This window comes from Pseudorca crassidens, chromosome 21 (assembly GCF_039906515.1).
Source record: "Pseudorca crassidens isolate mPseCra1 chromosome 21, mPseCra1.hap1, whole genome shotgun sequence".
Taxonomy (NCBI): domain Eukaryota; kingdom Metazoa; phylum Chordata; class Mammalia; order Artiodactyla; family Delphinidae; genus Pseudorca; species Pseudorca crassidens.
The window spans coordinates 4,736,172-4,760,528 of NC_090316.1; the positions used below are offsets into that span (position 1 = coordinate 4,736,172).

At 41.8% G+C, this 24,357-nt stretch overlaps 1 protein-coding gene across 4 annotated transcripts in view; it reads right to left on the minus strand.

The window, feature by feature from the left end:
• HOOK3 (hook microtubule tethering protein 3) overlaps positions 1-24,357 on the minus strand; it is a 128,656-nt gene that overhangs the window by 69,284 nt on the left and 35,015 nt on the right. For all 4 annotated transcript variants that reach the window (XR_010939477.1, XM_067721445.1, XM_067721446.1 and 1 more), the window contains exons 6-11: positions 22,366-22,433; positions 15,191-15,253; positions 13,886-13,969; positions 7,175-7,338; positions 2,798-2,938; positions 1,013-1,214 (exon numbers count right to left, since the gene is read on the minus strand). Coding sequence is in view for 3 of the 4 variants with exons in the window: in XM_067721445.1 (XP_067577546.1) it covers positions 1,013-1,214; positions 2,798-2,938; positions 7,175-7,338; positions 13,886-13,969; positions 15,191-15,253; positions 22,366-22,433 (722 nt within the window). In the remaining variant the exon portion in view is untranslated. The remainder of the gene's footprint in view (positions 1-1,012; positions 1,215-2,797; positions 2,939-7,174; positions 7,339-13,885; positions 13,970-15,190; positions 15,254-22,365; positions 22,434-24,357) is intronic.

Genomic DNA, 24,357 nt, shown 5'->3' on the forward strand with positions numbered 1-24,357 from the left:
TTAATACCAGGAACAAATAAAGAACTTTTAGAATCAATAAAAGAAATAATCCAACTTTAAAAATGAATAAAAGATAAAAATAGGCAGTTCACAAAAGAAATGTGATCAGTAAATATATTTGCAATTAGGGTAACGCAAAGTATAATCATAAGGAGACATCATTTCAAATCCATCCTTCAACTGGCAAAATTTCAAGTCTGATAATACTATGTGTTGGTGATGATGTGGAGCAACAAGAATTCATACAAACTGCCTGCTGGTAATAAAATCACAGTGGAGGACATTTGGCAATATCTAATTAAATGAAGACTCTCTAAGGAAGATATTCCACATAGTTGTAAAACTTCCACACATGTATCGAAGAGGACACGTTCAGTACTATTCACAGTGGCCTTTCTTGCAATATTAAAGAAAAAGACAAAACATCCTATATGTCCTTCTCCAGAAAAATGGATAAATGTGGTATTGTCACTCAACAGGATACTACAGATTGGTACAAGTGAATGGGATAAAGCTACAACGATCAACAAAACAAATCTCACAAATACCACTGAGCAAAAGCAAATCGCAGAAGAGAACTTTCACTATATCATTATATAAAGTTTTGAAATGTCAAAAGTGTTATAAGTTTTTAGGGATACACACACACATATATGTATGTGTGTGTGTATGTACAGGGAAGAATAAAGAGATGCGTAGGCACAAAACCCACAAAATAGGCTAGTGGTTACTGCGATGAGGAGGGGGAGGGTGTTTTGTTTATTAAGCATGGATATTTATTGTATTATTTTTTTACTTTTGTGTATTTCTCAAGTATTACACAATAAATTAAAAATAATAAATAATAAAAGGATCTGCTATAGAGACCAACCAATAAGCCCTGGATAAGAACTAAGTTTCATAGGTGAAAAACCGAATACCATGAAAACAAGTCAGTGGACTCTGATAAGCCAGCATTACACTGGAGAGCTCAGCTGGAAACGGCGTTAAGAAATTGTGCTGCTCTCCTTACCTGTCTCTTATACGTCTCGAGTTGACTTCGAGCCGCGTTGGCTTTTCTCAGCTCCTCCTCTAGGCTAACTGTGTTCTGCATATACATAGTATTCTTCTCTTCTAAGAGTTTAACCTGACGCCTCAAATCACCAAGATCTTCTAGCTTCTTTTTATATGATTCCACTTGGCCTTCTAGTTTAGACACTTTATCAGAAGAATGTCTAGAATGAGATGGGAAACCAGAAATCACACACACATCCGCAATGGTAAAGCTGCTGTAGGCAGTGCTAAACCAAGCGGATTGCCAGGAAGTAACACGTTCTAATGAAATTATAAGACCAAAGGTGAGTCCAGCTTAGTTTTTTGTGCAGGTTCAAAAATATGACCAAAATTACAGCAAAATTTATAATAGACAACATTATAAAATTTAAGGAATGCAAGTAGGAGGGGGTAGCCAACAGAGTCACATGTAGCACAAAAGCAAAATGAATTGTACACTGTCCAAATAATTTGGCAATTAGGCTGTTATTAGTGACCAGAGGAACAGCTGTTTTGGTGGAGCAGTGGGGCAGGCAGTGGTGAATTTTAGTGGGTTAAGGAAAGAATGTAAACTTTACCTTGTGTAATCTAAATTTGTTCTGGAGGGAAGGAGAGAATAATAGGTCTCTCACTTTTTCTAAGATAAGAGGGATAGAAACATATAAATGTATGCTAAGGAGGCAGATTCAAATGTGAAGGGAAATGACAACTGATGTAGCACAGTCCCTGCAGAAGCAAGAAGGGTTGAGACCCAGAGCATTGAAGGATAGCACTGGACAGGAGGACGAGTAACAGGTCTGCACTCTAGAAGCAAAAGAGAAAAGATGGGCGCGAATGCAGGAGAAACAGCACATGGAGGGTCCATAGGTCATGGCCTCGTTCCTCAGTGCAGGAGACAATGTCATCTACTGAGACTGAAGCACAGGAGAGGTGTGGTGGGGTCAGTCAGGTGAGAAGAGTTATGAAAATACATAGCAGCTATGAGAGAAACGGGAGACAGAGCAATCTACGGATGAGCAGTAGAACAGTGGACCAGTGGGAGGAGCCCACACGGATGGGCAGTAGAGCGGTGGACCAGTGGGAGGGGTCCATACGGATGGGCAGTAGAGCGGTGGACCAGTGGGAGGGGACCAGTGGAGAGTAAGATCACTAGTCTGCAGTAGGACAAAACTACCTCACTGTGATTTTCCCTGTTTGTTCTCAGCATTCAAAGAGCAAACGCATAAAACATAGATGGTTGGAATGATCCAACAGAGGATAGATTACACAAGCAGAATGGTGCAGAAACGAGGTGGCAGGGAGTGAGGTGCCCAGTGAGAGAACAGTTGAGTCCAGCAAGGAAATGAGCCATGTGTGTGGGTGCGACGGTATCCGAGAAAGAGGAAGACCAAGTGACTGAAGGACGCAAAATTAAAGAACAGGAGTAGTAATGAGAAAAGCTCAGAGCTACGCAAGTATGAAGTGGTGGCCAGAGGTTAATTTCTATTTAACAAACATTTATATACAGCACTTATTTGCCAGATACTGTTCCAAGTGCTTACAAATATCACCTCACTTAATTCCACATGTCAGTCTGAGGTAGGTATGTGTGTTATTTCCATCTTACAGATGAGAAAATGGTTCCATAGAGGTTGACTAAACGGCAGCACTGGGATCTGAACCCATCTTCCTGTGCTCAAAGACCCTAGAGTTTGTAAAATCGGTGGCAGAACTGTTCTGGGGGATCACAGGTGTGAGATTCTACAAAGATGGGAAGGTTGTCTACCTAAGAACGTCTATTTCATCTTTTAGAGACTGAGCGTCATCTGCCAAAGTGGTCAGTTCATCGTTCTGCTGCCGAAGTTCAGACATCTCCTTTTGTAACTCTTCACAGCGTATTCGATAGTCATCTTTGGCTGCTTCAAGTCTGTAACCGAAACAAAACAGACCAAGAAAGCACTATTTACTGTCTAATAATTCTCCTTAGAACAGGAAAAGTAAGTAAAAAACATGAAAATAAATTCTTCTTGGATTTGTCTCCTACTTTTGTGACCATACACTGTATTTCCAAGTTTTAACTATCCTGGAAACGGATTCTACTGCTCCAAGACTTGCAGAAAGGTAACAACGGATCGCCATTCCTCTACTCAGAAAGTTAGACGCCAAAATATAGCAGCTATAATTTATTTAAAGTTTTATTTTCAATGATGAAATTAACACATATTCCTTTTGAAAATTCACAAGATGCAGAAAAGCAAAGAAGATAAAAATTATGCATTGCTCTAGACAGATACCTACTGTTAACATTTTTGGAGTATAACCTCCAGTCTGATTTCTATTCATAGATCTTTTCCCCCCAAAATATGGATAATATTGTTCCTAATTTATATTAATTTGTTTTGTTTAACATACATCCTTCCTTTGGATTTAAAAGATTCTTTCTCATGTCACAAATATTTATCATTGATTATTTACTTTTTTTTTTTGCGGTACGCGGGCCTCTCGTTGTGGCCTCTCCCGTTGCGGAGCACAGGCTCCGGACACGCAGGCTCAGCGGCCATGGCTCATGGGCCCAGCCGCTCCACGGCATGTGGGATCTTCCCGGACCGGGGCACGAACTTGTGACCCCTGCATTGGCAGGCAGACTCTCAACCACTGCGCCACCAGGGAAGCCCTATTTACTTTTAATTTTATTTATGTAAGTATTTAATGTACAGAAATTCTTAATTTTTATGTAATTCAATTGATGAATCTTACACTTCATAGTTTCTACTTCTTTTAATTTTTTTTAACTTTTTATTTTATGTTGGGGTATAGCCAGTTATCAATGTTGTGATGGTTCCAGGTGCCGAGCAAATGACTCAGCCATACATATATAGGTATTCGTTCTCCCCCAAACTGCCCTCTCATCCAGGCTGCTACACAACATTGAGCAGAGTTCCCTGTGCTCTAAAGTAGGTCCTTGTTGGTTATCCATTTTAAATATGACAGTGTGTGTACATGTTGATCCAAACTCCCTAACTATCCCTTCCCCCCACCCTTTCCCCCTGGTAACCATAAGTTCTCTAAGTCTTTGAGTATGTTTCTCGTTTGTAAATGAGTTCATTTGTATCATTTCTTTTTAGATTCCCCATATAAGTATAGTTTCTACTTCTAATGTGCAATTAGAACTTTTTTTTCCTTCTAATTCTTTGTTTTCTGTTAGTATTTATACAGTTTCATTTTTAACATTAACGTTTTCAATTTCCCTGGAATTCATTTGGGTATATGATGCAGTACAGGAATCTAACTTTTCCTGCCAAAATATCTACCAACCATTCCAAAACTGTTTAACAAATAATTTAACCTTTCCCTATTGATTAGAAAATGCCATCTTTATCACATTACGTATTTTTATATATACTTGGACTGGTTTCTGGATCTTCATTTGTGTCATTGGTGTCTATTTTGCTGCACTGGTACCAAGCTATTTTCATTAGTATATTAGTACTTGGGTGTGGCCAGTATTCCCTCATTATACTTTGTTCTCAAAACATTTTGGGAATCTCTTGTTCATTAATACTTCTAGATGAACATAAAATTTGAATTGGAATCAAGTCCAAATTATATAAGTTAAGAAAAAATGGCATTCTTACAATGTTCCATTAAAAACACCTAAAAATATGTTCTCTCTCTCCACACAGTATTATGTTTTATGTATAACTTAGAAGTTTTTGTCATCTAACTCCTTCATATTACTTAATTTTTTTTTTTTTGTGGTACGCGGGCCTCTCACTGTTGTGGCCTCTCCCGTTGCGGAGCACAGGCTCCGGACACGCAGGCTCAGCAGCCATGGCTCACGGGCCTAGCCGCTCCAGGGCATGTGGGATCTTCCTGGACCGGGGCACGAACTCATGTCCCCTGCATCGGCAGGCGGACTCTCAACCACTGTGCCACCAGGGAAGCCTGTACTTAATTTTTTTTTTTATTCTTCACTTAAATACTTATAAATGGAAGTTTTTCCTGATGATACTAACTAGTTATTGGTAAAAAAACTTATGACCTATGCAGCAGTCTTACATTACCCTCTCCCTGTTAAATGTTTATTGGTTCTAAGAACTTCTGAGTTAATTCTCTTATATTTTCTGGGTGGACACACATATTATCTACAAATAATCATCGTTTATTGATACTTTTTGTCTTCCCAATATTTTAATCTCATATCTTTTTCTTATTTCATTTTCTAGAAAAGTAATAACAGCGAAATCTTATATAGCATCTATGTGCCAGGCAATATTCTCAAAATACTTTATATATATTAACTCATTTAATGCTCACAAAAATTCTAGAAGGTAGATAATACTATTATACCATCTTATAGTAGAGAAAATGGAGGCATGCCCAAGGTTACACAGCTAGTAAGTGGCAAAGCCAGGATTTTTAGAATGTCTAGGAAAATGTCAAATAATAGATTAATACTCATCCTCATTTCATTCTTAACTTTACTGAGAATTTCATGTACCAAGCTTATTTTATATTTTTCTTTCTCCTTTACCTTATGAATTGGAGGAGTTATAATACATTTAATAGTTACTGTAATAGATTTAATAATACTCAACAGGTTAACAATCCTGGGATAAAGCTTACTTTAGTACTGGATTGAATTTGCTACTATTTTATTCAGGAATTATTTAAAGAATATTCATAAATGAGATGTCAGTCATTTGAAAATAATAGTAATAAACCCATTATGTTAATATAGACAACATACTGTTTATGAAAAATAACTCTATTGTCTAAAACTAAAAAATGATGAGGAGAGTGGCAATATTTTTTATATTCTGTGACTCAAATCATCTGGTTTAGTAGAAGACAGCTGGGTTCCCATAGGTGTTTCTACACTGGTCTGCTGTGATGGTTTTTTGGCTGCGGTATATGAAGGAGATCCAGCCAAGCACAGAAATGCAGTTGGAAAAGAGAGGGCCCTGAAGACTCTCTGAGAGGGTCCTCGGATCACACTCTGAACCACAGGTGTAGACCATAGGGGATGGACTGTTTGTCTAAGGTTTCTGAGAAGACTAAGAAAATTTGTTTATTTTTTCCTGTCAAGGCCAAAAAAAAAAATGCAAACATTTCATGGGGAAACAAAGGACTGAGTCACTGCACAAGTAAAAAAAACCTAATTGATATTTAATTTCTCCCAGTTTTGACACTGAAAATCTATGGTTGGGTAAGAAACAGGCCAGGATATGTTTTCTAGTAAATCACAACACAATATTTTATCATACTGCCAAGTCCTTCAACTTTGGGGTTCTATTTTGTCTTGCAGGACACCAAATTTTTCCTTTTCTTTTTTTCCCTTTCACCATCCAATCGCCAATGGGCCCTCTTCCTTCTTTGTGGCCTTTTCCTCTCCCAGAAGATGTGTCTGGAAGACTGCCCCTTTACATCAGCTCGCCCTTTAAATAGGCTTGTCTCTATAACCCACGCACCTGGCCTTTATTTTGCGTTTCTTTAAACTGTGCTCTGGAAAGGGCAACAATCTCTAAATTCCGTGCCTGTTTATTATTTTGGCATTTGGTCCTTTAAGAAGATACACTTTCTTTGAATTCCTATCCCTGCAGTTTGTGATCTAATTTCCTTTTTTGTTTTAAAGTAATTTCCGATTTTGAGTGAATTTAATCTTTGCAGCGACTGCTCCAACTCACCCTCAGGCCCCTTCGCTAGTTCTTCCTCTGTCTCTGAGTTTTTTCTCTGTCTGCCTTTACTTGCCTCAGAGTGCCTGGCAGGATGGAGGTGGGCTGGTATTTGCTTCCTTCCTTTCACTCACAGTTATTGTTCAGTTGGGGCATTCTGTCTGCAAGTCATATTGAGGGTGAGCATTCATAGATTTTCCTAAATGAGCAGTTATTTCATGTCGTGTGGGAAGACTTTTGGGAAGTGGCTAATTGCACAGCCTCCCTGGTCTGCAGTTACCCGAAAGTCCTAACACTATATTCTTAACTTTAAAAGACATTACCCTGTGCACCGCAACAAAGAGTAGCCCCCGCTCGCCGCAACTAGAGAAAGCCTGCACGCAGCAACGAAGACCCAACCCAGCCAAAAATAAATAAAATAAATTTATATATAAAAAAAAGATATTACCAAATCTAAAAAAATGAGATCTGAGTGAGTTGTCCCTTACCGGAATGTTTCTTCTTGGAGCTGTTCTAACTGAGTCTGGAGCTGCAGATGCCTTCTTCCTGCTGGACTGTTAGGATCTTCTATAGAATCAGACTGATTCAGCCTTTCCATTAATACCTGATTCTCTGCCAACAGACTACTTTTCTCCTCTTGCAATGCTGCAACCTGTTAGAATATAGGAAGACAGTGTTTATTTTCTCCAATTACACTGGAATCCGCATAATCACTTGTGAATTACCATTACGAATTAAAGCCTGTTTTTAAAGAAGTACAAGCAACCTCCACTTAAAACACTGACATTATTTTGGAATATTGCACAGGCAGAGCAGTACGTAAGAGTAAGCAAGAATTCATTCTTTATTTTACATTTGAAAAGGTAATTCACCAAAGAAGATATGTAATGGCAACTAAGCACACAAAAACATACTCATGATTAGTCATTAAGGAAATGCAAATTGAAACCACAATGTTATATCCATACACTTACTCCCACTAGAATGCCGAAAGTCAGAGAGACTGGCTGTACCAAGTGTTGGTAAAGATGAAAACAGATGGGAGCTTCACACACCTGTTCAGCACGTGAAATGTTCCACAGGCTGTGAGAAACCGGTTCGCATTTTCCTAAAAAATTAAACATGCAACTACCACATAACCCAGACATTTTACACTTAGGTATTTATTTACCAAAGAGAACTAAAAGCGTATGTCCACACAGAGACGTAGAATGTTTATAGCAGCTTCATTTGTAATACAGAAAAACAAACGTTGACCGGTAGGTGAATGGATAAATAAATTGCAGCACATCCACACAACAGAATACTATCTGACAAACAAAAGAATTAACTATTAATACCGATAACATGCATGAATCTCAAAATAATGAAAGAAGCCAGGCAGAAAAAGAGTACACTGTGTATGACTCCTTTCATATGCAATTCTAGAAGACACAAGCTAATCTACAGTGACAGAAAGCAGAGCCGGCACTGGAAGAGGATTACAGAGTCATGAGAACTCACTATCCTGACTGTGGTGATGGTTTCGCACGTTTATACATGTCAACATGCATCAGAACTGTACACTTCAAAGATGAGCAGTTTGTTGTATGTCAACTACAACTCAAAAAACTGTAAAAACAGAAGTCACCTGCCATTTCTGATTCTCCCTCTCCACCCCCATTTTCTTCCAGTTGGGCTATTGCCCCACCATCCTCAGGATCAGCCGACCTTGGCTTCTGTGGCTCCCAGGACACCTCCCTCTCCTGGTCTGTGTGCCTCCTCTTTACTCCAGTCAAGCCCTCTTCACCTCCCTGCCTCTGGCACACGCATGGCTTTTCCTTTCTAAATACATTGATGGCTTCCAGCTTCTGGGCTGTCAACATAATTTATCCACTGACAGCTCGCATGTTTCTATTTCCAGCCTGGAACCCCGCAGTGGGTATCACGTCCAACTGGAGGTCCACCAGGCGTCTGAATTTAACCTGTCCAGGTGGGACTCTCATTCCCCCACACCCCGCCCTGCCCTCCCACTGTCTTCCCCATCTCAGCGATGCTAACTCTGTCCTTCCACTTGCTCTGGAAGGATCTGTCCCATCTCGTCCTCACACCCACGCCCACTCTTTCAGCAAACATCAGCGGCTCTGCCTTCAGACGGATTTCAACCACTTCTAACCGCCCCTCAATTCTGATTTACGCCAACCTAATTTTTTGCCTGATTATTGCGAAGCCCTCTGAATTAGTCCCCTTGAGTTGGCCCTCACCACCCAGCAGCCACCATAATCCATTAAAATAAAACTCGGATCACAGGACGTCTTTGCTCACAAGCCTCCAACGGCTTCCCATTTATTTACGCAGCCTGTACCAAGGCCCGTCAGGCCTCTGCAGATGGACTCCTCTCCCCAGGCTTCACTCCTGCTGCCCTCACCTTCGTGCTCCCGGAGACACCAGCTGCCCCGCTGAGCCTGGATGAGCCTGGATGAGCCTCGCAGGAAGCCTGGGAGGCCGCTTATCCACCCTCTAGGATTTACTAACTTGCTGCCTCCCCGGCGGCCTTTGCTGACAACCCAGTCAGAACTAGTTCCTCCCACCCCGTGCCCCCGCCCCCCCCGAGTCCCCCTTTCTCTAGAATACTTATCAGCAGCACACAACAGACCGTATTCTTATCCTGTTCACTGTCTGTCTTCTTTATCGCGTGCAAGCACCTTGGAGGCAGGGATGTTTTACCCATTTCTGTGTTTTCCCCTATCTTCACTGTATTGACAGCAGCTAGAACAGTGGATGGTCTGGAGTGGGTGCTCAATGTTTGCTGAATAAATGAATGAGTCTGAAATGCCAGCTCTCTAGCTTGTCAGATTTCCATAAACGCACGAGTCTTTTCTCAGAGTAGAGTAGTAGCTCAATTCCGTGCCACTGGTCTATTTCATTCATTTCTGCTCTTTCATTCTTTTTAAAATAAATGTTTAAGGCTTTAAAATTTAAAAGCTCATTTCTTTGTTAATAATTTCTATCTTAAATTGCACTTTGGTCAGAAAGCATGATCTAAAGACACAGATTCTTTGAATTTTATTGGGAATTGCTTTATAGCCTGGTATGTGGTCAATTTATATGAAGGCTGAGTGCATAATGCAACACCTTAATACCAGACTCATCAGACCAGCAAATGTTGCTAAAGTAATTTAATTCAATATATTTGGCAGAAATCCTTTTCACATACACAGAAGAAGGTGTCAACTACAAATTGGTACTTGCCATCTGCCTCAACAAGGATTAAATCATGAGCTGCTGCAGCCGCTGACCTGTAACGCTCCCTGAAAGGAGTTCAGGAAGAGATCAGGAACGAGGCCCCCCGTGCTCTGGGAAAACTGGCAGAACAGGCCTTCAGATAGTTAGATATTTTCAGGAGAAGATTTTATGAGCCCAATTCTTGCATCTCCTCATATCTAGAAAAGCACTAAAATCATCAACGGTGACAACTGCTCCTCGTGACTGGCAGCCACCTTCTACCAGAACGTGTGCTTCACTGCACGCACCCTCTTCACCTAAATCACATACATACTGACCTCCATCCCACCACTTTGGAGCAGTTCCTCAGAGCTGAGATGCTGTCTCCTGGGCTATTGTCCTCATTTTGCCCCAAAGAAACCTTAACTCACAACTCTCACGTTGTGCATTTCTTTTAGTCAACAAGGAGAATAATTAAAAATAATACATAAACACAATTTAAGGAAAAAAAAGCAAATAAAGCAAAGGGGCTTATAATGGAAAGCTACAGTTTCCCATTGAGTTTTTCTACTTCCAAGAGACAACTAGGTTTTTTTGTTTTTTTTTTTTTTTGCGGTACACGGGCCTCTCACTGCTGTGGCCTCTCCCGTTGCGGAGCACAGGCTCCGGACGCGTAGGCTCAGCAGCCATGGCTCACGGGCCCAGCCGCTCCGCGGTATGTGGGATCTTCCCGGACCGGGGCACGAACCCGCGTCCCTGGCATCGGCAGGCGGACTCTCAACCACTGCGCCACCAGGGAAGCCTGACAACTAGTTTTAATGTTCCTAATTTTATTGTTTTTGGCTGTGACTTGACATCTCTCAATAACATGTTATACCCACTATTTCTTGATTTATCAACCTTACACATTATCTAGTGACTTGTCTCCTCTGACATGTGAAATTAGAGCCACTTGCGGCATCCCCCGTTTCCACAAATAGTTATGGCACTATTCCTGCTCCTTTCACTGGCCGCCTCTGCAATTTTGAACAACTACTCATTGACTTGTTTCACTCCATCACGTGCCCACTCATTAGCTCACTCAGATACTCATCGTGGGTCTACCATGTGCTAGGCACTGCTGCAATTGTCCAGGTGCAAGGGATACCACGATGAAAAACGCAGAGACAGTTCTTATTCTTATGTGTTACATATTCTAAACAAATCATCATAGTAAATATATAAACAAGGACAAATCATATTAAGCAAGAAAGTAAACTAATAAATACATGCAAGACCTAGAGTGAAAGTGCTCTGCAGAAGGTTAAAGCAAGACTAAGAGGAGGGGCTTCCCTGGTGGCGCAGTGGTTGGGAATCTGCCTGCCAATGCAGGGTACACGGGTTCGAGCCCTGGTCTGGGAAGATCCCACATGCCACGGAGCAACTAAGCCCATGAGCCACAACTACTGAGCCTGCGCTCCGCAACGGGAGAGGCCGCGACAGTGAGAGGCCTGCGCACCACGATGAAGAGTGGCCCCCGCTCGCTGCAACTGGAGAAAGCCCTCGCACAGAAATGAAGACCCACCACAGCTAAAAATAAATAAATAAATAAATTTATTTTAAAAAAAGACTAAGAGGAGAGGCTGGAGGACGACTGTAGGCTGGTGACCGAGGAACTTCCCGGGGAGGCTGAGGTTAGTACTGGGCACACCTAAGTGCCCAGTGAATATTTCATGACAGATAAACCACGTGATTTGGAGCTGAGACTGGATGGCGAGAAGCGGCCGGCCGTGTACTGCCGGTGCTCCCTCGTGGTGAGACGAGAACACGGGGGTCCCCACCGGGCCCTCACCACCCTGCCTCGCCCTGCTTCTCCTGCTCACCTCCAGCACCCGCATCTTTACTTTCATAACTCTGCTTCTCCACAGGCAGGGCTAGATGCTGAAGACCAGTGACGTTCACATCGCTACCTCAGAGGTCACATCAGCACGCCTGTGTTACGACTGCTTTCTGCAGGGCTGAGTGTGTCATGGCGCTGCCACCAATCTCCTCATAACCTCTCTGCAGCCCCGCCACTCGCTCTGCGATCTGTTCACACCAGGGACTGGTAAACTCTTCTGTAAGGAATAGGGCAGTGAACAGCTGAGCCTTTCAGAGCCACAGGTCTCGTGGCAAGTCCTCAACCCTGTCTTTGCAGCGTGAAAGCACCAGAGACAGCACATCAAGGAACAAGCCTGCCTGCACTACCACTTTACTCACGAGACAGGGCCGGCTGCAGTCTGCCAATCCCAGTGTACGACTTGAATGTTACACCGTCAAAGAGACTATTTATATCCTGCTCATAAAAACAACCAACTCTTATTTATCATTATTGTAAAATACTGCATTTGTGTATAGCTGAATTTTAGAATCTGAAAAGCAATTAACAGCACTTAACCTTATGACTAGGTAAATATTATTTACTACATCACCCAGAAAGTGTGCTCTGATCACATTTCTTCCTATCTGCATCCAAAGCAATGACCAACTCTTACGCCTTTCAAAGTAAGATGCTTCTAGTATAAAATATCACGAACCCTGTGTACCTACTACACAGCTTTAACAAGTATCAAAACATGGCCACTTATGCACCTATCTGGACTTCCATCCACTCCCCCCTCCTCCCTGATTTTGAGGTAAATCCCAGACAAACAATTTTATTTCTTAATTTTCTGTCTTTTAATTTAGGAGCGATTTCTTCAACTTTATTTTTAACTATTCTATTGAATTTTTTTATTTTGACAATTCTATTTTTAGTGTTTCTTGATCTCTGATTTTTTCTTTTTAAAATAGCATCTTGTCCTTTTTTTTTTTTTTTTTTTTTTTTTTTGCGGTATAAGGGCCCCTCACCGCTGCGTCCTCTCCCGTTGCAGAGCACAGGCTCTGGATGTGCAGGCTCAGTGCCCCGGTCCGGGAGAATCCCACATGCCGTGGAGCGGCTGGGCCCGTGAGCCACGGCCCTGAGCCTGCGCGTCCGGAGCCTGTACTCCGCAATGGGAGAGGCCACAACGGTGAGAGGCCCGCGTACCGCAAAAAAAACCCCAAAAACAAAATAAAAAGAAAAATCTTTTCTACTACCCCAATTTCTCCACTTCCTCTAGGGCTAGTTTCCTGTTTATCTTGACCCTTCTCTTTTTTGTTACGCAGATTTTCCTCACATGTAAGAATCGGTTTTCTGTAAATTAGGGAATCCAGAAAGGTCAAAATGAAAAGGGCCTTACCCTGCAATACTAATACTCGGTCTAACCTCCTGTACTTCTGTTTGCTGAACTTCTTTAGAAGAGAACCCTCCGATTGGGAAACCAGCTACAGGTCAGGGTATCTGCAGTGGGTGACGGGTAATGGGGCTGAGCTCTCCTACAGAAGACCCCATTACACCTCGCTGCAGCCTTCCACCAAGCATGGGGGCTTCTCTGGGGTTCAGCTACAGCAGCTCCCTCCCCCTTTATAGGTGTTTTTGGCACGGCATTCTTTACTCCTTTTAGGCCATTTGGCACTTTATCCAACTGCCTTTTGGCCTTCTGAGGTTGATGATGAGCAGTGGTGTGCTGTTGCTGGCTATAACCGAGCCACTTGCTAAATATTCGGGAGTCTGGTGAGCCGACTGTTAAACCATTAACAACCTGGAATTGGTTGCTGTGACAGTGTTTATACTGTGGAAATTGGAAAACGCTACAAATCAGGGCTTTTAAAAATCTCCCCCAGTCCTCCTGAGAGCCGATCTCTCTCCTCCTTCTCTTCTTTTCTTGTGGGCTTATCCCATTTTAAATTCATTTATTATGAATTTGATGGGGCTGTGAGAAGGAAGGAAAACTCTGACCTTTGTTCAGTCTGCACTCTTTTTCCAGGCTCTGTTTCCTTTTTCTTCTCAAACTAGGGCTGTGTTACAGCCAAACTGTACCGCACGTGGGACCCAGGGCACATGGTGGGACGCAGAGCCGTGCTGCAAACAGGTGGTGTAAAACCAGATCTCTTACCTGCAGATCCAACTCATGGCACCTTTGAGCAATTTCTTCCTTGGCCGACAAAGCTTCATTCAGTTCCTCTGAAGTTTTCTTCAGCTGGGTAGAAGCAAAGAGCTACAGTGAACGTCGCAATATGACGTGGCAACAACTAATGATCGCACATGTACAATACAAAACTAAAACGCTTCCCCCTGTTCTTTCTGTGGGGCAGGGAGAAATCAAGAACCCTTCTGCACGAGTCAAAAGAAGGGTTTCTTCCAACTGCAGACATCTTTTAGTCCTGAGTCTTGTCTTTTCTGTACTTGGAAATTGGTTCTTTCCTCATATCAAGTTTTCTTATACATCTCCTAGGGCTACTTGGTTCTTGGTAATGTTGATTCTGTAATAACTAAGAAATCTCACCTTGGTAAAATATATATGTGCTAGAGGAACAGGGGTTCAATTGTTAAAATAAATAGCTAATGTATTTCAACACAATTGTTGTATGGTTTAAAAAATATTTATTCTCTCGGTACTTAGCAGTCAGGATATACGGCCAGGGAGATAGGCAGCTGGATTGGTTTGGATTGAGATTTTGCCCGGGAGAAGGTATTAAGGTAAGAGAATCGATTATATTGACAAAATCATCACAGTAATAGACCATGAAGTCTAGGCCAGAAAGAGAAGGTAACTGATTAAACAGATGATGAAATGCTTAAGCTAAAGTATGAAGTGGGGAGATTTCCAAAAATAAAATGATGATGTTGGCAGAAGAAAGAGGAGTAGGCTTTAGGCAGGCAGAACAGTAATGTTCACCGTAGAGTCAGCAAAGTGAGGAAGAACGAACGTAAGATGATGGGCTGTCAGTGAAAACCAGACAGTTCACTTCTTCACAAAGATGAAGGGTAGAGGAGACTTCTTCAATTGAAGAATAACACGAAATAAAAGGTAAGATATCTTTTGTATTATAAATAAATCACAGGATTAAATGCATGCCATTTTCCAGGACTGCATCTATTGTGTTAAACGTGGCATACAGAAAGATATCACTAATGGAAAAAGAAAACATGACTAGAAAACATGAATTATAGTAAATTAAAGAGGTTAATTTATTTTAAAGTGGGCTGTACAATAATATGTTAATTACAAATTACAAATTTAATTACAAGTGTGTAATATCCATTAGTAAAGTGGCTTACATTCTTGAATTTTAGGTAAAAAATAAAGAATTATACCAATATATTTCATAAGCAATTTCAACTGAAACATCCTTTTCATTAATATCTAAAGTTCACCCTTTAATCTCTGCATGGATAAAAACAATGCAAGATCAGGTACCTGGCGATCAAGGTCAACATAGGCATCATTCCCAGCAGAGACAGGAGACTCTTTACTCATCAGCTGAAATTAAGATTTAAATGATTACAACCACGAGAAAAAAGTGACATTCTATATAATACACTTACAACAACAAACATGAACACCCAGCTGCCACAGAATTATAAAAATTACAATGAAATCACAAATGTAAAAGGAACATTTTCCTATACATCGAAGCTCTTCAGCCTGGAGCTTTGTTTTGCTGCAGGATTAGCCTTCACTTAAAATCACACGTGTAATTCTGGTATGCATTTTCACAGCAGGGCCAGTCACGAGAGTCAAGTATTACTTATTCTTACCACTAAAAAGTCTTTAAGTTAAAATGTGGCTAAATATTTAAACTATTGACTTTTCAGTAAGAAAAATAGTAACACTAAGTAACTATTTCTGAAGAATAAACGTGGGTCACATCAATATCAGCCCAAATTAACCGCTAATGTTCAGTGATGACACGCACATACACACGAATCTAGGTCTCAGCCTCTCTCACCCTTGTGTTGCACACAGAGAAGATCCAGAGGGTGTGTGAGGGTTTGGGGAGAAGGGATAAAATTCTGACTGTGACAAATGTCAGGGGCAGACTCAAATGTCCCAATTTTCTCCTGTTTCCTTCTTATGCTCTGTCTGAAGGACAAAAGAGAGGGACAATTAGAAACGTGGGGACAGACTATTGAGAGATCTTGTAATTTCAGCCTTCATCCCACTCTCTAAAGAACTGAAATGTTATGCTCAGCTGTACCTTCTTCTCTGCATCAGTGGTTCTCAACACTGACTGAGAAGTCCCCAAACCAACAACACCAAACCAACAACACCAGCATTGCCTAGGAACTTGTCAGAAATGCAAATTCTTGGGTCCCTGCCCAGATTTACTGAATCAGAGACTCTGGGGTTAGGGTCCAGCACCACACACTGAAGTTTGAGAACCACTGCTCTATAGTAATGTCATGAGAAGAGTGAAGGTCCCTTAGCATTATTAGGAGGGAAAAAAATCTCAGAAAGAGTAAAAGAATACTGACTTCAATTTTTATGCTTTTATTGTAAGAATGTTAATAAAAAGATGTTCAAAAGATTTTTCTTCCAATTAAAAAAATAACACCCAAGGTAGAGAAGATAAAATTCAGAAAAAGTACAAAGAGAAAACACCCATTATTCTACCATCCAGAAATAACCACGTCTATAATTTTGAACTATTCAAGAAGCTACCTGTGCCATGGGTTTCACACAGCTCAAGTAAGAAAGACAAATACAGTGTCATGTGATGACAGACATGTGTGACATGTGTGACAGACACTCAGAGAGGAAGGATCTAATTCGGGGGGTGCGGGGGGGGGGGTAGAAGGGAGTAGAAGTATTTTCTTCCAGTCCCCATTGTTACATGTTAGTTCTTATCATAACACAGCAGTGGATAAAACCCCCTGAACACAGCCTCCTCCCAGTCAATCCCAGCTAGGATGTCCACCTCGACGAGGTTTCCAGGTCCTATACCTCCCGACTTCCTCCCTGGTTTTCACTGACAGCCCATCATCTTACGTTCATTCTTCTTCACTTTGCTTAGACTCCACGGTGAACATTACTGTTCTGCCTGCGTAAAGCCTACTCCTCTTTCTTCTGCCAACATTGTCATCTTATTTTTGGAAATCTCCCCACTCCGTACTTTAAGTTACGCAGTTCATCATCTGTTTAATCAGTTACCTTCTCTTTCTGGCCTAGACTTCATGGTCTATTATTGTGATGACTTTGTCAATATAATCAATTCCCTTACCTTAATACCTTCTCCTGGGCAAAATCTCAATCCAAGACCAATCCAGCTGCCTATCTCTTCTGGCCGTATATCCTGACTGCTAAGTACTGAGAGAATAAATATTTTTTAAACCATAAAACACAATATATAGTTTCCAGTCTCAGCTGGGCCTTCAAAGTTGCCCCCAAAGTGCAGCTATGCTTCCCCAATCAGCAGTCTCTTTGTTTCCTTTAGAGATTATTCCAAACCTTTCCTACTTCTCAAACCTCACCAACTCCCCACTACTCTTATCAGAAAACCTTGCCTCCAGGTAAGAAATTCCCCAATTTCCTGTACCTTAACCTACAAAATTGGCAGCATTCATATTCATCCTTTCCTTTTTCAATCTTGTTGTAATACACTCTCAACCCTGTCTCTTCCCAGGTTCTCAGAGACCCTGTACTAGTTATCATCCTCTCTCTTGTTATCTCAACCTCTATCTTGCTCTTTCCTGTGGCTTCTTCCTATTAGCATTTAAAAAATTAAAAGACTACCATTTACTTGATTACCAATCACATTTCTCCAAAGAAGATAATATACAAATGCCCAACAAACATATGAAAAGATGCTCAACATCATTAATCTTTAGGGAAATACAAATAAGCCACAATTAGAAAACACTTCACATCCACTAGGATGGCTAATATCAAGAAGATGGACAATAACAAGGGTTGACAATGAGGGAGAGAAATTAGAATTCTTAGCACATTGCTGGTGGGAATGTAAAATGGTGCAGCACCGGTGGAAAACACACCTGTGCTGGCACTTCCTCAAAGAGTTAAACACAGAATTACCATGTGACCCAGAAATTCAATTTCTGGGTATATACCCAAAAGAATTAAAAACAGGTGCTCGGACTTCCCTGGTGGTGCAGTGGTTAAGAATCCACCTGCCAATGCAGGGGACACGGGTTCGAGCCCTGGTCCGGGAAGATCCCACGTGCCGCAGAGTAACTAAACTCATGTGCCACAACTACTGAGACCACGTGCCACAACTACGGAAGCCGCTCACCTAGAGCCTGTGCTCCGCAACAAGAGAAGCCACCTCAATGAGAAGCTGGAGCACCACAACGAAGAGTAACCCCTGCTCACCGCAACTAGAGAAAGTCCGCGTGCAGCAACAAAGACCCAACACAGCCAAAAATATATAAACAAATAAATAAATTTATTAAAAAAATAAAATAAAAACAGGTGTTCAAAACAACCCCGTACACTCAGGTTCACAGCAGCACTACTCGCAATACCGAAAAGGTGGAAACAACTCAAACGTCCATCAAATGATGAATGGATAAACAAAATGTGGCACACCCACACCATGGAATATCACTCAGCCACGAAAAGGAACTAAATATTGATACATGCTACAAAATATTCTTGAAAATGGTAAATTTTATGTTATGTGTATTTTACCACAACAGAAAAAAAAAATCAAAGTCAGCTACACCTGAATAAAGACATACAGACAATCATCTTACAAAAGCCCTTCTTCAGTTCCATAATTCTATCCAGCCACCCCATCCTCCTCCACGGCCCAATCAGTCACCAAACCTGTTAAATAAAGCTCTGACAAAGTTCAAATCTGTCCACTTCTCTCCACCCAGCCGCCATAACCTAGTTCAGGCTTCCATCGTTCCTCACCAGATAATTACTAAGGTCTCAACTGCTCTCCCTTTTTCTAGCCTTGTTTTCCTCCAATCCATTCTTCTCACTGCCTGGATTTTCTCAAATACAGACTTCAGTGTATCTCCTCCTTAAAAAGCAATTCACTGGTTTCCAAAATTCTTTCCACAAAGCTGCTCGGCATCCTACTGGCCTTAACGCTCTTGCCTTGCCTCCAGCACCCACACCTCCCGCGCCTGCTGAGGCTTCTTCCGACACCTCCCCGCGCCACGCGGCTGCCTCCTGGACCGCAAGTGTGTGCCCTTCCTGACCTCTTCTCCTCCTCCAGTGCTTAGACGAGACGCCGCATTCTCTGAGAACCCTTCCCCAACATCCCCACGCTGAGGGACACACTCTTTTGAGGTCCTACTATCTTTTCCCCATCACGGCACTTTTCATTCTGAATGCTTTGGATGTATTCGAATTGCTCGTTTGGCCACTCTTCCCTTTAGATCACACTTTGTGAGACAAGAGGCCATGTCTATCTTTTCCATAGTTGTATCCTGAAGGCCCTCCTATAGCTCCCACTGCATTCTAGGTGCTCGATAAGTATTTATTAAATAAACAAAATGAATATGCACGTAAAATGTACTGCGTTAGTGAGTACCGGCACCATCAGCACAGAGTAGGTGTAGATAAACGCTTGCCAGTACGATTATCACCGTCTATCTCTCTATTTCAGATTTCCTCAGAATAAATTCCTAAAAGTGAAATTACAGGATCAATGACAGTAAGGCAGAACAGTTAGTGGCCCCCTTACTGTTTTTCCTGTCTTCGCTTAGTAACAGAATCCTCAAATTTTGGCTGGGTCCATGACCACCTGGAAAAAAGACCACATTCCCCAGCTTCCCTGTGTGGCAATGTGAGTAACAGCTGGATCACAGGAGTGAGAATTCCTGGAAGTTTACTAAGAGGAAGTGGAGAACCTTCCTTCAGCCCTGCCTGCTGGCCGGAATGTGAATGTGAGGGCTGGAAGCCAAACAGCCACGGCTGACCACGGGGTGGGAATCACACATTAGGGATGGCAGACAACAAGATGCAAGAAAGCTGCGTCCCTGATGCCTACGGAGCCAACCCATGACCACTTGAGAGCAAATTAAACTCATATCTTGCTTGGTTGACCATCGTTTTGTTAGTTTACCCTGCTACCATCAGCCCTGACTGACAAACGGATCCTCTCCTAAAAGCTCTGCTGTGTTGAAATGTCCTGTATGATAGAGAATTTGGCTGCTCCTTTGCCCCCAGTGCCTGGGAGGCAGCCGCTAAATCTCTGGGATTTCTCTGCTGAGTGTCTTTGTTATTCATGGTGGGTCCCTAGATAGTTTAAGCTAGGAGATGACTCTGGTTGGGGGCTGGTGACGCCAAGAAAATCAACCGCATATGGGAGGGTTGGGGCTTTGAGCCACTTGATACCAGCCTGGCCTCTGGGGAGGAGACAGGGGCTGGAAATTTAGTTCAACCTTGTGGCCAATGATCCAACCAATCACACCTATAAAATGAAACCCCAACAAAATGCTGCACATGAAAGCTCGCGTGAGCTTCCCCGGTTGGCAGCTCTCTCTGTGTGTTGTCACACAGTAACGTGCTGGGAGGGTGACATGTCTTGATTCCACGGGGAGGGGACAACAGAGACTGAGTTCGGGACCCTCCCAGACCTCCATTTCGGGGGGTGGGGGGTTGGTTCTGATTCGTATCCTTTTGCTGTAATAAACCGTCACTGTTACTGAGTTCTATGAGTCATTCCAGCAAATAATCAAATCTGAGGAGGTAGTGGGAACTGCTAGATTCACAGTCAGTTGGTCGGATTTAAAAGGAAATGCTTCATAGCACAGGGAGAGCAGCTCGGTGCTTTGTGACCACCTGCCGGGGGACAGGAAGCGGGGGTGGGAGGGAGACACAAGAGGGAGGAGATATGGGGATACATGTATCCATAGAGCTGATTCACTTTGTTATACAGCAGAAACTAACACAGCAATGTAAAGCAACTATATTCCAATAAAGATATTTAAAAAAATTTTTTAAATAAAAAATAAAAAAAGTAAAATAGGGCTTCCCTGGTGGCGCAGGGGTTGAGAGTCCGCCTGCTGATGCAGGGGACGCAGGTTTGTGCCCCGGTCCGGGAAGATCCCACATGTCGCAGAGCGGCTGGGCCCGTGAGCCATGGCCACTGAGCCTGCGCGTCTGGAGCCTGTGCTCCGCAACAGGAGAGGCCACAACAGTAAGAAGCCCGCGTACCGCAAAAAAAAATAAAAATAAAAAAAATAAAAGTAGAATAAAAAAGGAAACACTTTATCTTAATTTGCATTTAGCATTTTTCATGTTTGTCTGTTGCATTTTTTTCTGTTAGTTACTTACATTCTATACTATTTTAGTTCCCTTAAAGGTTTCTTCCATTACTTCTATGATTAAAAAATTCTCCCATCTTAAGATCACTTTCACTCTTATAGTTCTATGTCTGACAACTGATGGAGTTCAGGACATGCTACCCCCAAATATGGCAGTTTGGCATGTTGAATGTTTCAAGCTGAAGGAATTTGAGAAACAGCAGGGACAGGAAAAATTTTCTGACCTTCCTCTGAAGCAGGTCTTAAGTCCCTCACGTGAGAGGCACCCTCCCTATGCTCAGAGGAAAGGAGTATCCGTATCTCCAAAGTCAGAGGGATGCAGAAGGAATCCGAACAAACAGGACTTGCTGTTTTTCGCCCTATCACATTTTTCCACGAGATTTTCCACTTTTCACCAAATCCAGCATCAAAACACTCAGGTTGAAACACCTCTTTGGGCTTCCCTGGTGGCACAGTGGTTGAGAATCTGCCTGCCAATGCAGGGGACACGGGTTTGATCCCTGGTCCGGGAAGATCCCACATGCCGTGGAGCAACTAAGCCCATGCGCCACAACTACTGACCCTGTGCTCTAGAGCCCGCGAGCCACAACTACTGAGCCCACGTGCTGCAACTACTGAAGCCCACGCACCTAGACTCCGTGCTCCGCAACAAGAGAAGCCACCGCAATAAGAAGCCCGCGCACTACAAGGAAGAGTAGCTCCCGCTCGCCGCAACTAGAGAAAGCCCACGCGCAGCAACAAGGACCCAACACGGCCAAAAATAAATAAATAAAATAATTAAAAAAAAAAGAAACACTTCTTTGATCTTCATTTCTTTATGAAGCCTCCTGTGTTGTGTAAAACTTAAATACATTTGTATGCTCTTCTATTGTTAATCTGTTTTTTGTTTGTTTGTTTTTAACAGAGGCTCCAGCTAAAAACTTGAAAGGGTAGAGGAGAAAAACATTTTTCCCCTCCTACAGTTTCAAATAAATATTCATCTAGAAATTGCCTTGAGTCTGGCTGGAGTTGAAGACCCATTTCCTTCCAAATAAGAAACCAATACTTAAGTGTGAGGCAGACTGCTGGTTTAAGATAGATATTATTCATAATGGCTTTAGGAATTAGTCTACTATTCCTAATTCATTAGAGCATTAAAAAAAATTAGGAATTGTTACGGAATATCTATAATTCCAAGATAAACATTTAACGTTTAAATAAAAATGAGACAAGCTATAGCATAAGTGCGAAGAAAAAAATTCTCAAAAAATGAGTAGGAGAATCTCTTTTTAAAATTTCTACTTCAATTACTTAAACTCACGTTTGCTCCTTTAACTTCTCACAAACTGTAAGCACAAAGGTCCAACATACCTCCTGGATGGCTGTCATGACAACGTGTTGCACAGATTCCTCCATCATCATGATGGCTTGGATGTACTCTGAAAGTAAGAACAACCTGGAATGTCAGTGTTCAAGTTATAGACAATCAAGGGAGTAAAGGCTAACACTTCATGAATTCTGAAAAGAAGTTTCCTGTGTTTTGATTCTTCCTCGGAATTCCTCGTATATGGTTAAATACATGTGTCATAGGTAAAGTAAAGGCTGAAAATCACATTATTTATCCGTCCTTAAAAATAACTGCCCCCCCCCCATAAAGTTGAGGCTACAGCTAAAGGTCACAGGAATGGAGGATCTCGGGAATGTAAAACAATGAAACGGTACAGCCTAAGGCCAGAATGGAAAGGACTCTGTATTACTGTTCCTAAAATCTAAAAATCTAAAAATCTTTCACATTATTCTTTGCTACATGTTATAAAACTTTGATGTCTGTGTTTTATTCTTATGTGACATCAAAGTATTGAATTGTGTATAATTTTTACCTTAATATTTTCTACAATTAAAAAAAAAAAACTTAGGGATACTGAGACCTGCTCAGGACAAAGAATTAAGGTGAATTTAAGATAGAGACTGACGCTATAGTTAAACACTGTGTAACCCTGGGCTTTAAAACAATGACCCAAGTCTCTAATAAGCTAAAGCATCAATTTCATCCACCTTACCCTCACCAATGCCGAAAAAGAGAAGGCTCCCTTAGCCGTTCAGAGTGCCAAAGTTGAAAAAAAAAAATTCTGCCTTCTAAATAAAGCCCTGGAAGTAGTTTTCATTATTTTCAAATCCAATAATAGATGAAAAAACAGGTATTAAGCATAAAAAATCAATAGGCCAGCTGGATTTCAACAAATACGTAAATATATTTTAACAAGAAACATTTTTTTTGAATTTTATTTTTTTATACAGCAGGTTCTTATTAGTCATCCATTTTATACACATTAGTGTATACATGTCAATCCCAATCTCCCAATTCATCACTCCCCCGTCCCCACCCAATAAGAAACATTTTAAAACATAAAGTCATTAGGAAATTATAGCCTCAACCTGCCTCTCTCCACTCTATACCCAAAAAATCACCAAAAAAAATTGTCTCAGCACTCTAATATTATATGAAAGAGTCTTACTGTGCAATCGTTACAGTGACCTACTGGCAAGAAACTCATGGATTTGGAATGCCAAACTGTAGTCCTTTGCTTGACAGGTAACTTGTTTAAAAAAAAAAAAAGAATTTTGACAGCACTATTAAATTACGACATTCTGGTTGTTAATGCCAAAGCTTTTAGTTAAACAAAGCATGTTTTTAAGGAAGTACTGTCGTAAGGATGCTTGTACCCAATCAATGATGCATATGCAAGTGTACACAACACACTTAAACCACAGGCATCGTTCTTAGGCCCAAAGTAGGAATACTGTGCATGATAACTTAACCACTTTCCGGTTTAAAAAAAAAAAAGAATCCCTTTAGTCTGAGCTGAACTTTTTGTTTGTTTGGTTTGTTAGTGAGGAGCGTCCTACGAGCGTTGGGTACAAGGCACCAAGCACAGAATTCCCAGGCTACAGAGCAGCTGGCACAGCCGGGATCGGAATGAAAGACTGTGAACATGGTGGGGAGAGGCAGTGGCCCAGTCATGGGAGGAAGACGGACGACAGCCCTGTGGGTGTGAAGGGTGTGACGGGGGACAGGGGGCGGAGGTTAGTCAGGTGTGAGAGGGGAAGCGTTAGTTAAGAAGCGGTGTTGCCACGTCAAGGCCCTTCCCCGCGAACACCGTAAAATGCTGGATGATAAAATGATGATGAGAACCACGTTAATGTACTAGTTTTGAAAAGTTAAAAAAAAAAAAGTTAAATCTTAAAAGTCCAAAATCCAAGTACGTATGATTACTGGCAGATCCAGGAGGCAGTGGAGAATGAGCTAGGCTACACCAGGGAGTCTGTCCTGCAAAATGAGCGTCTAGGTCCAAAGCCTACAGC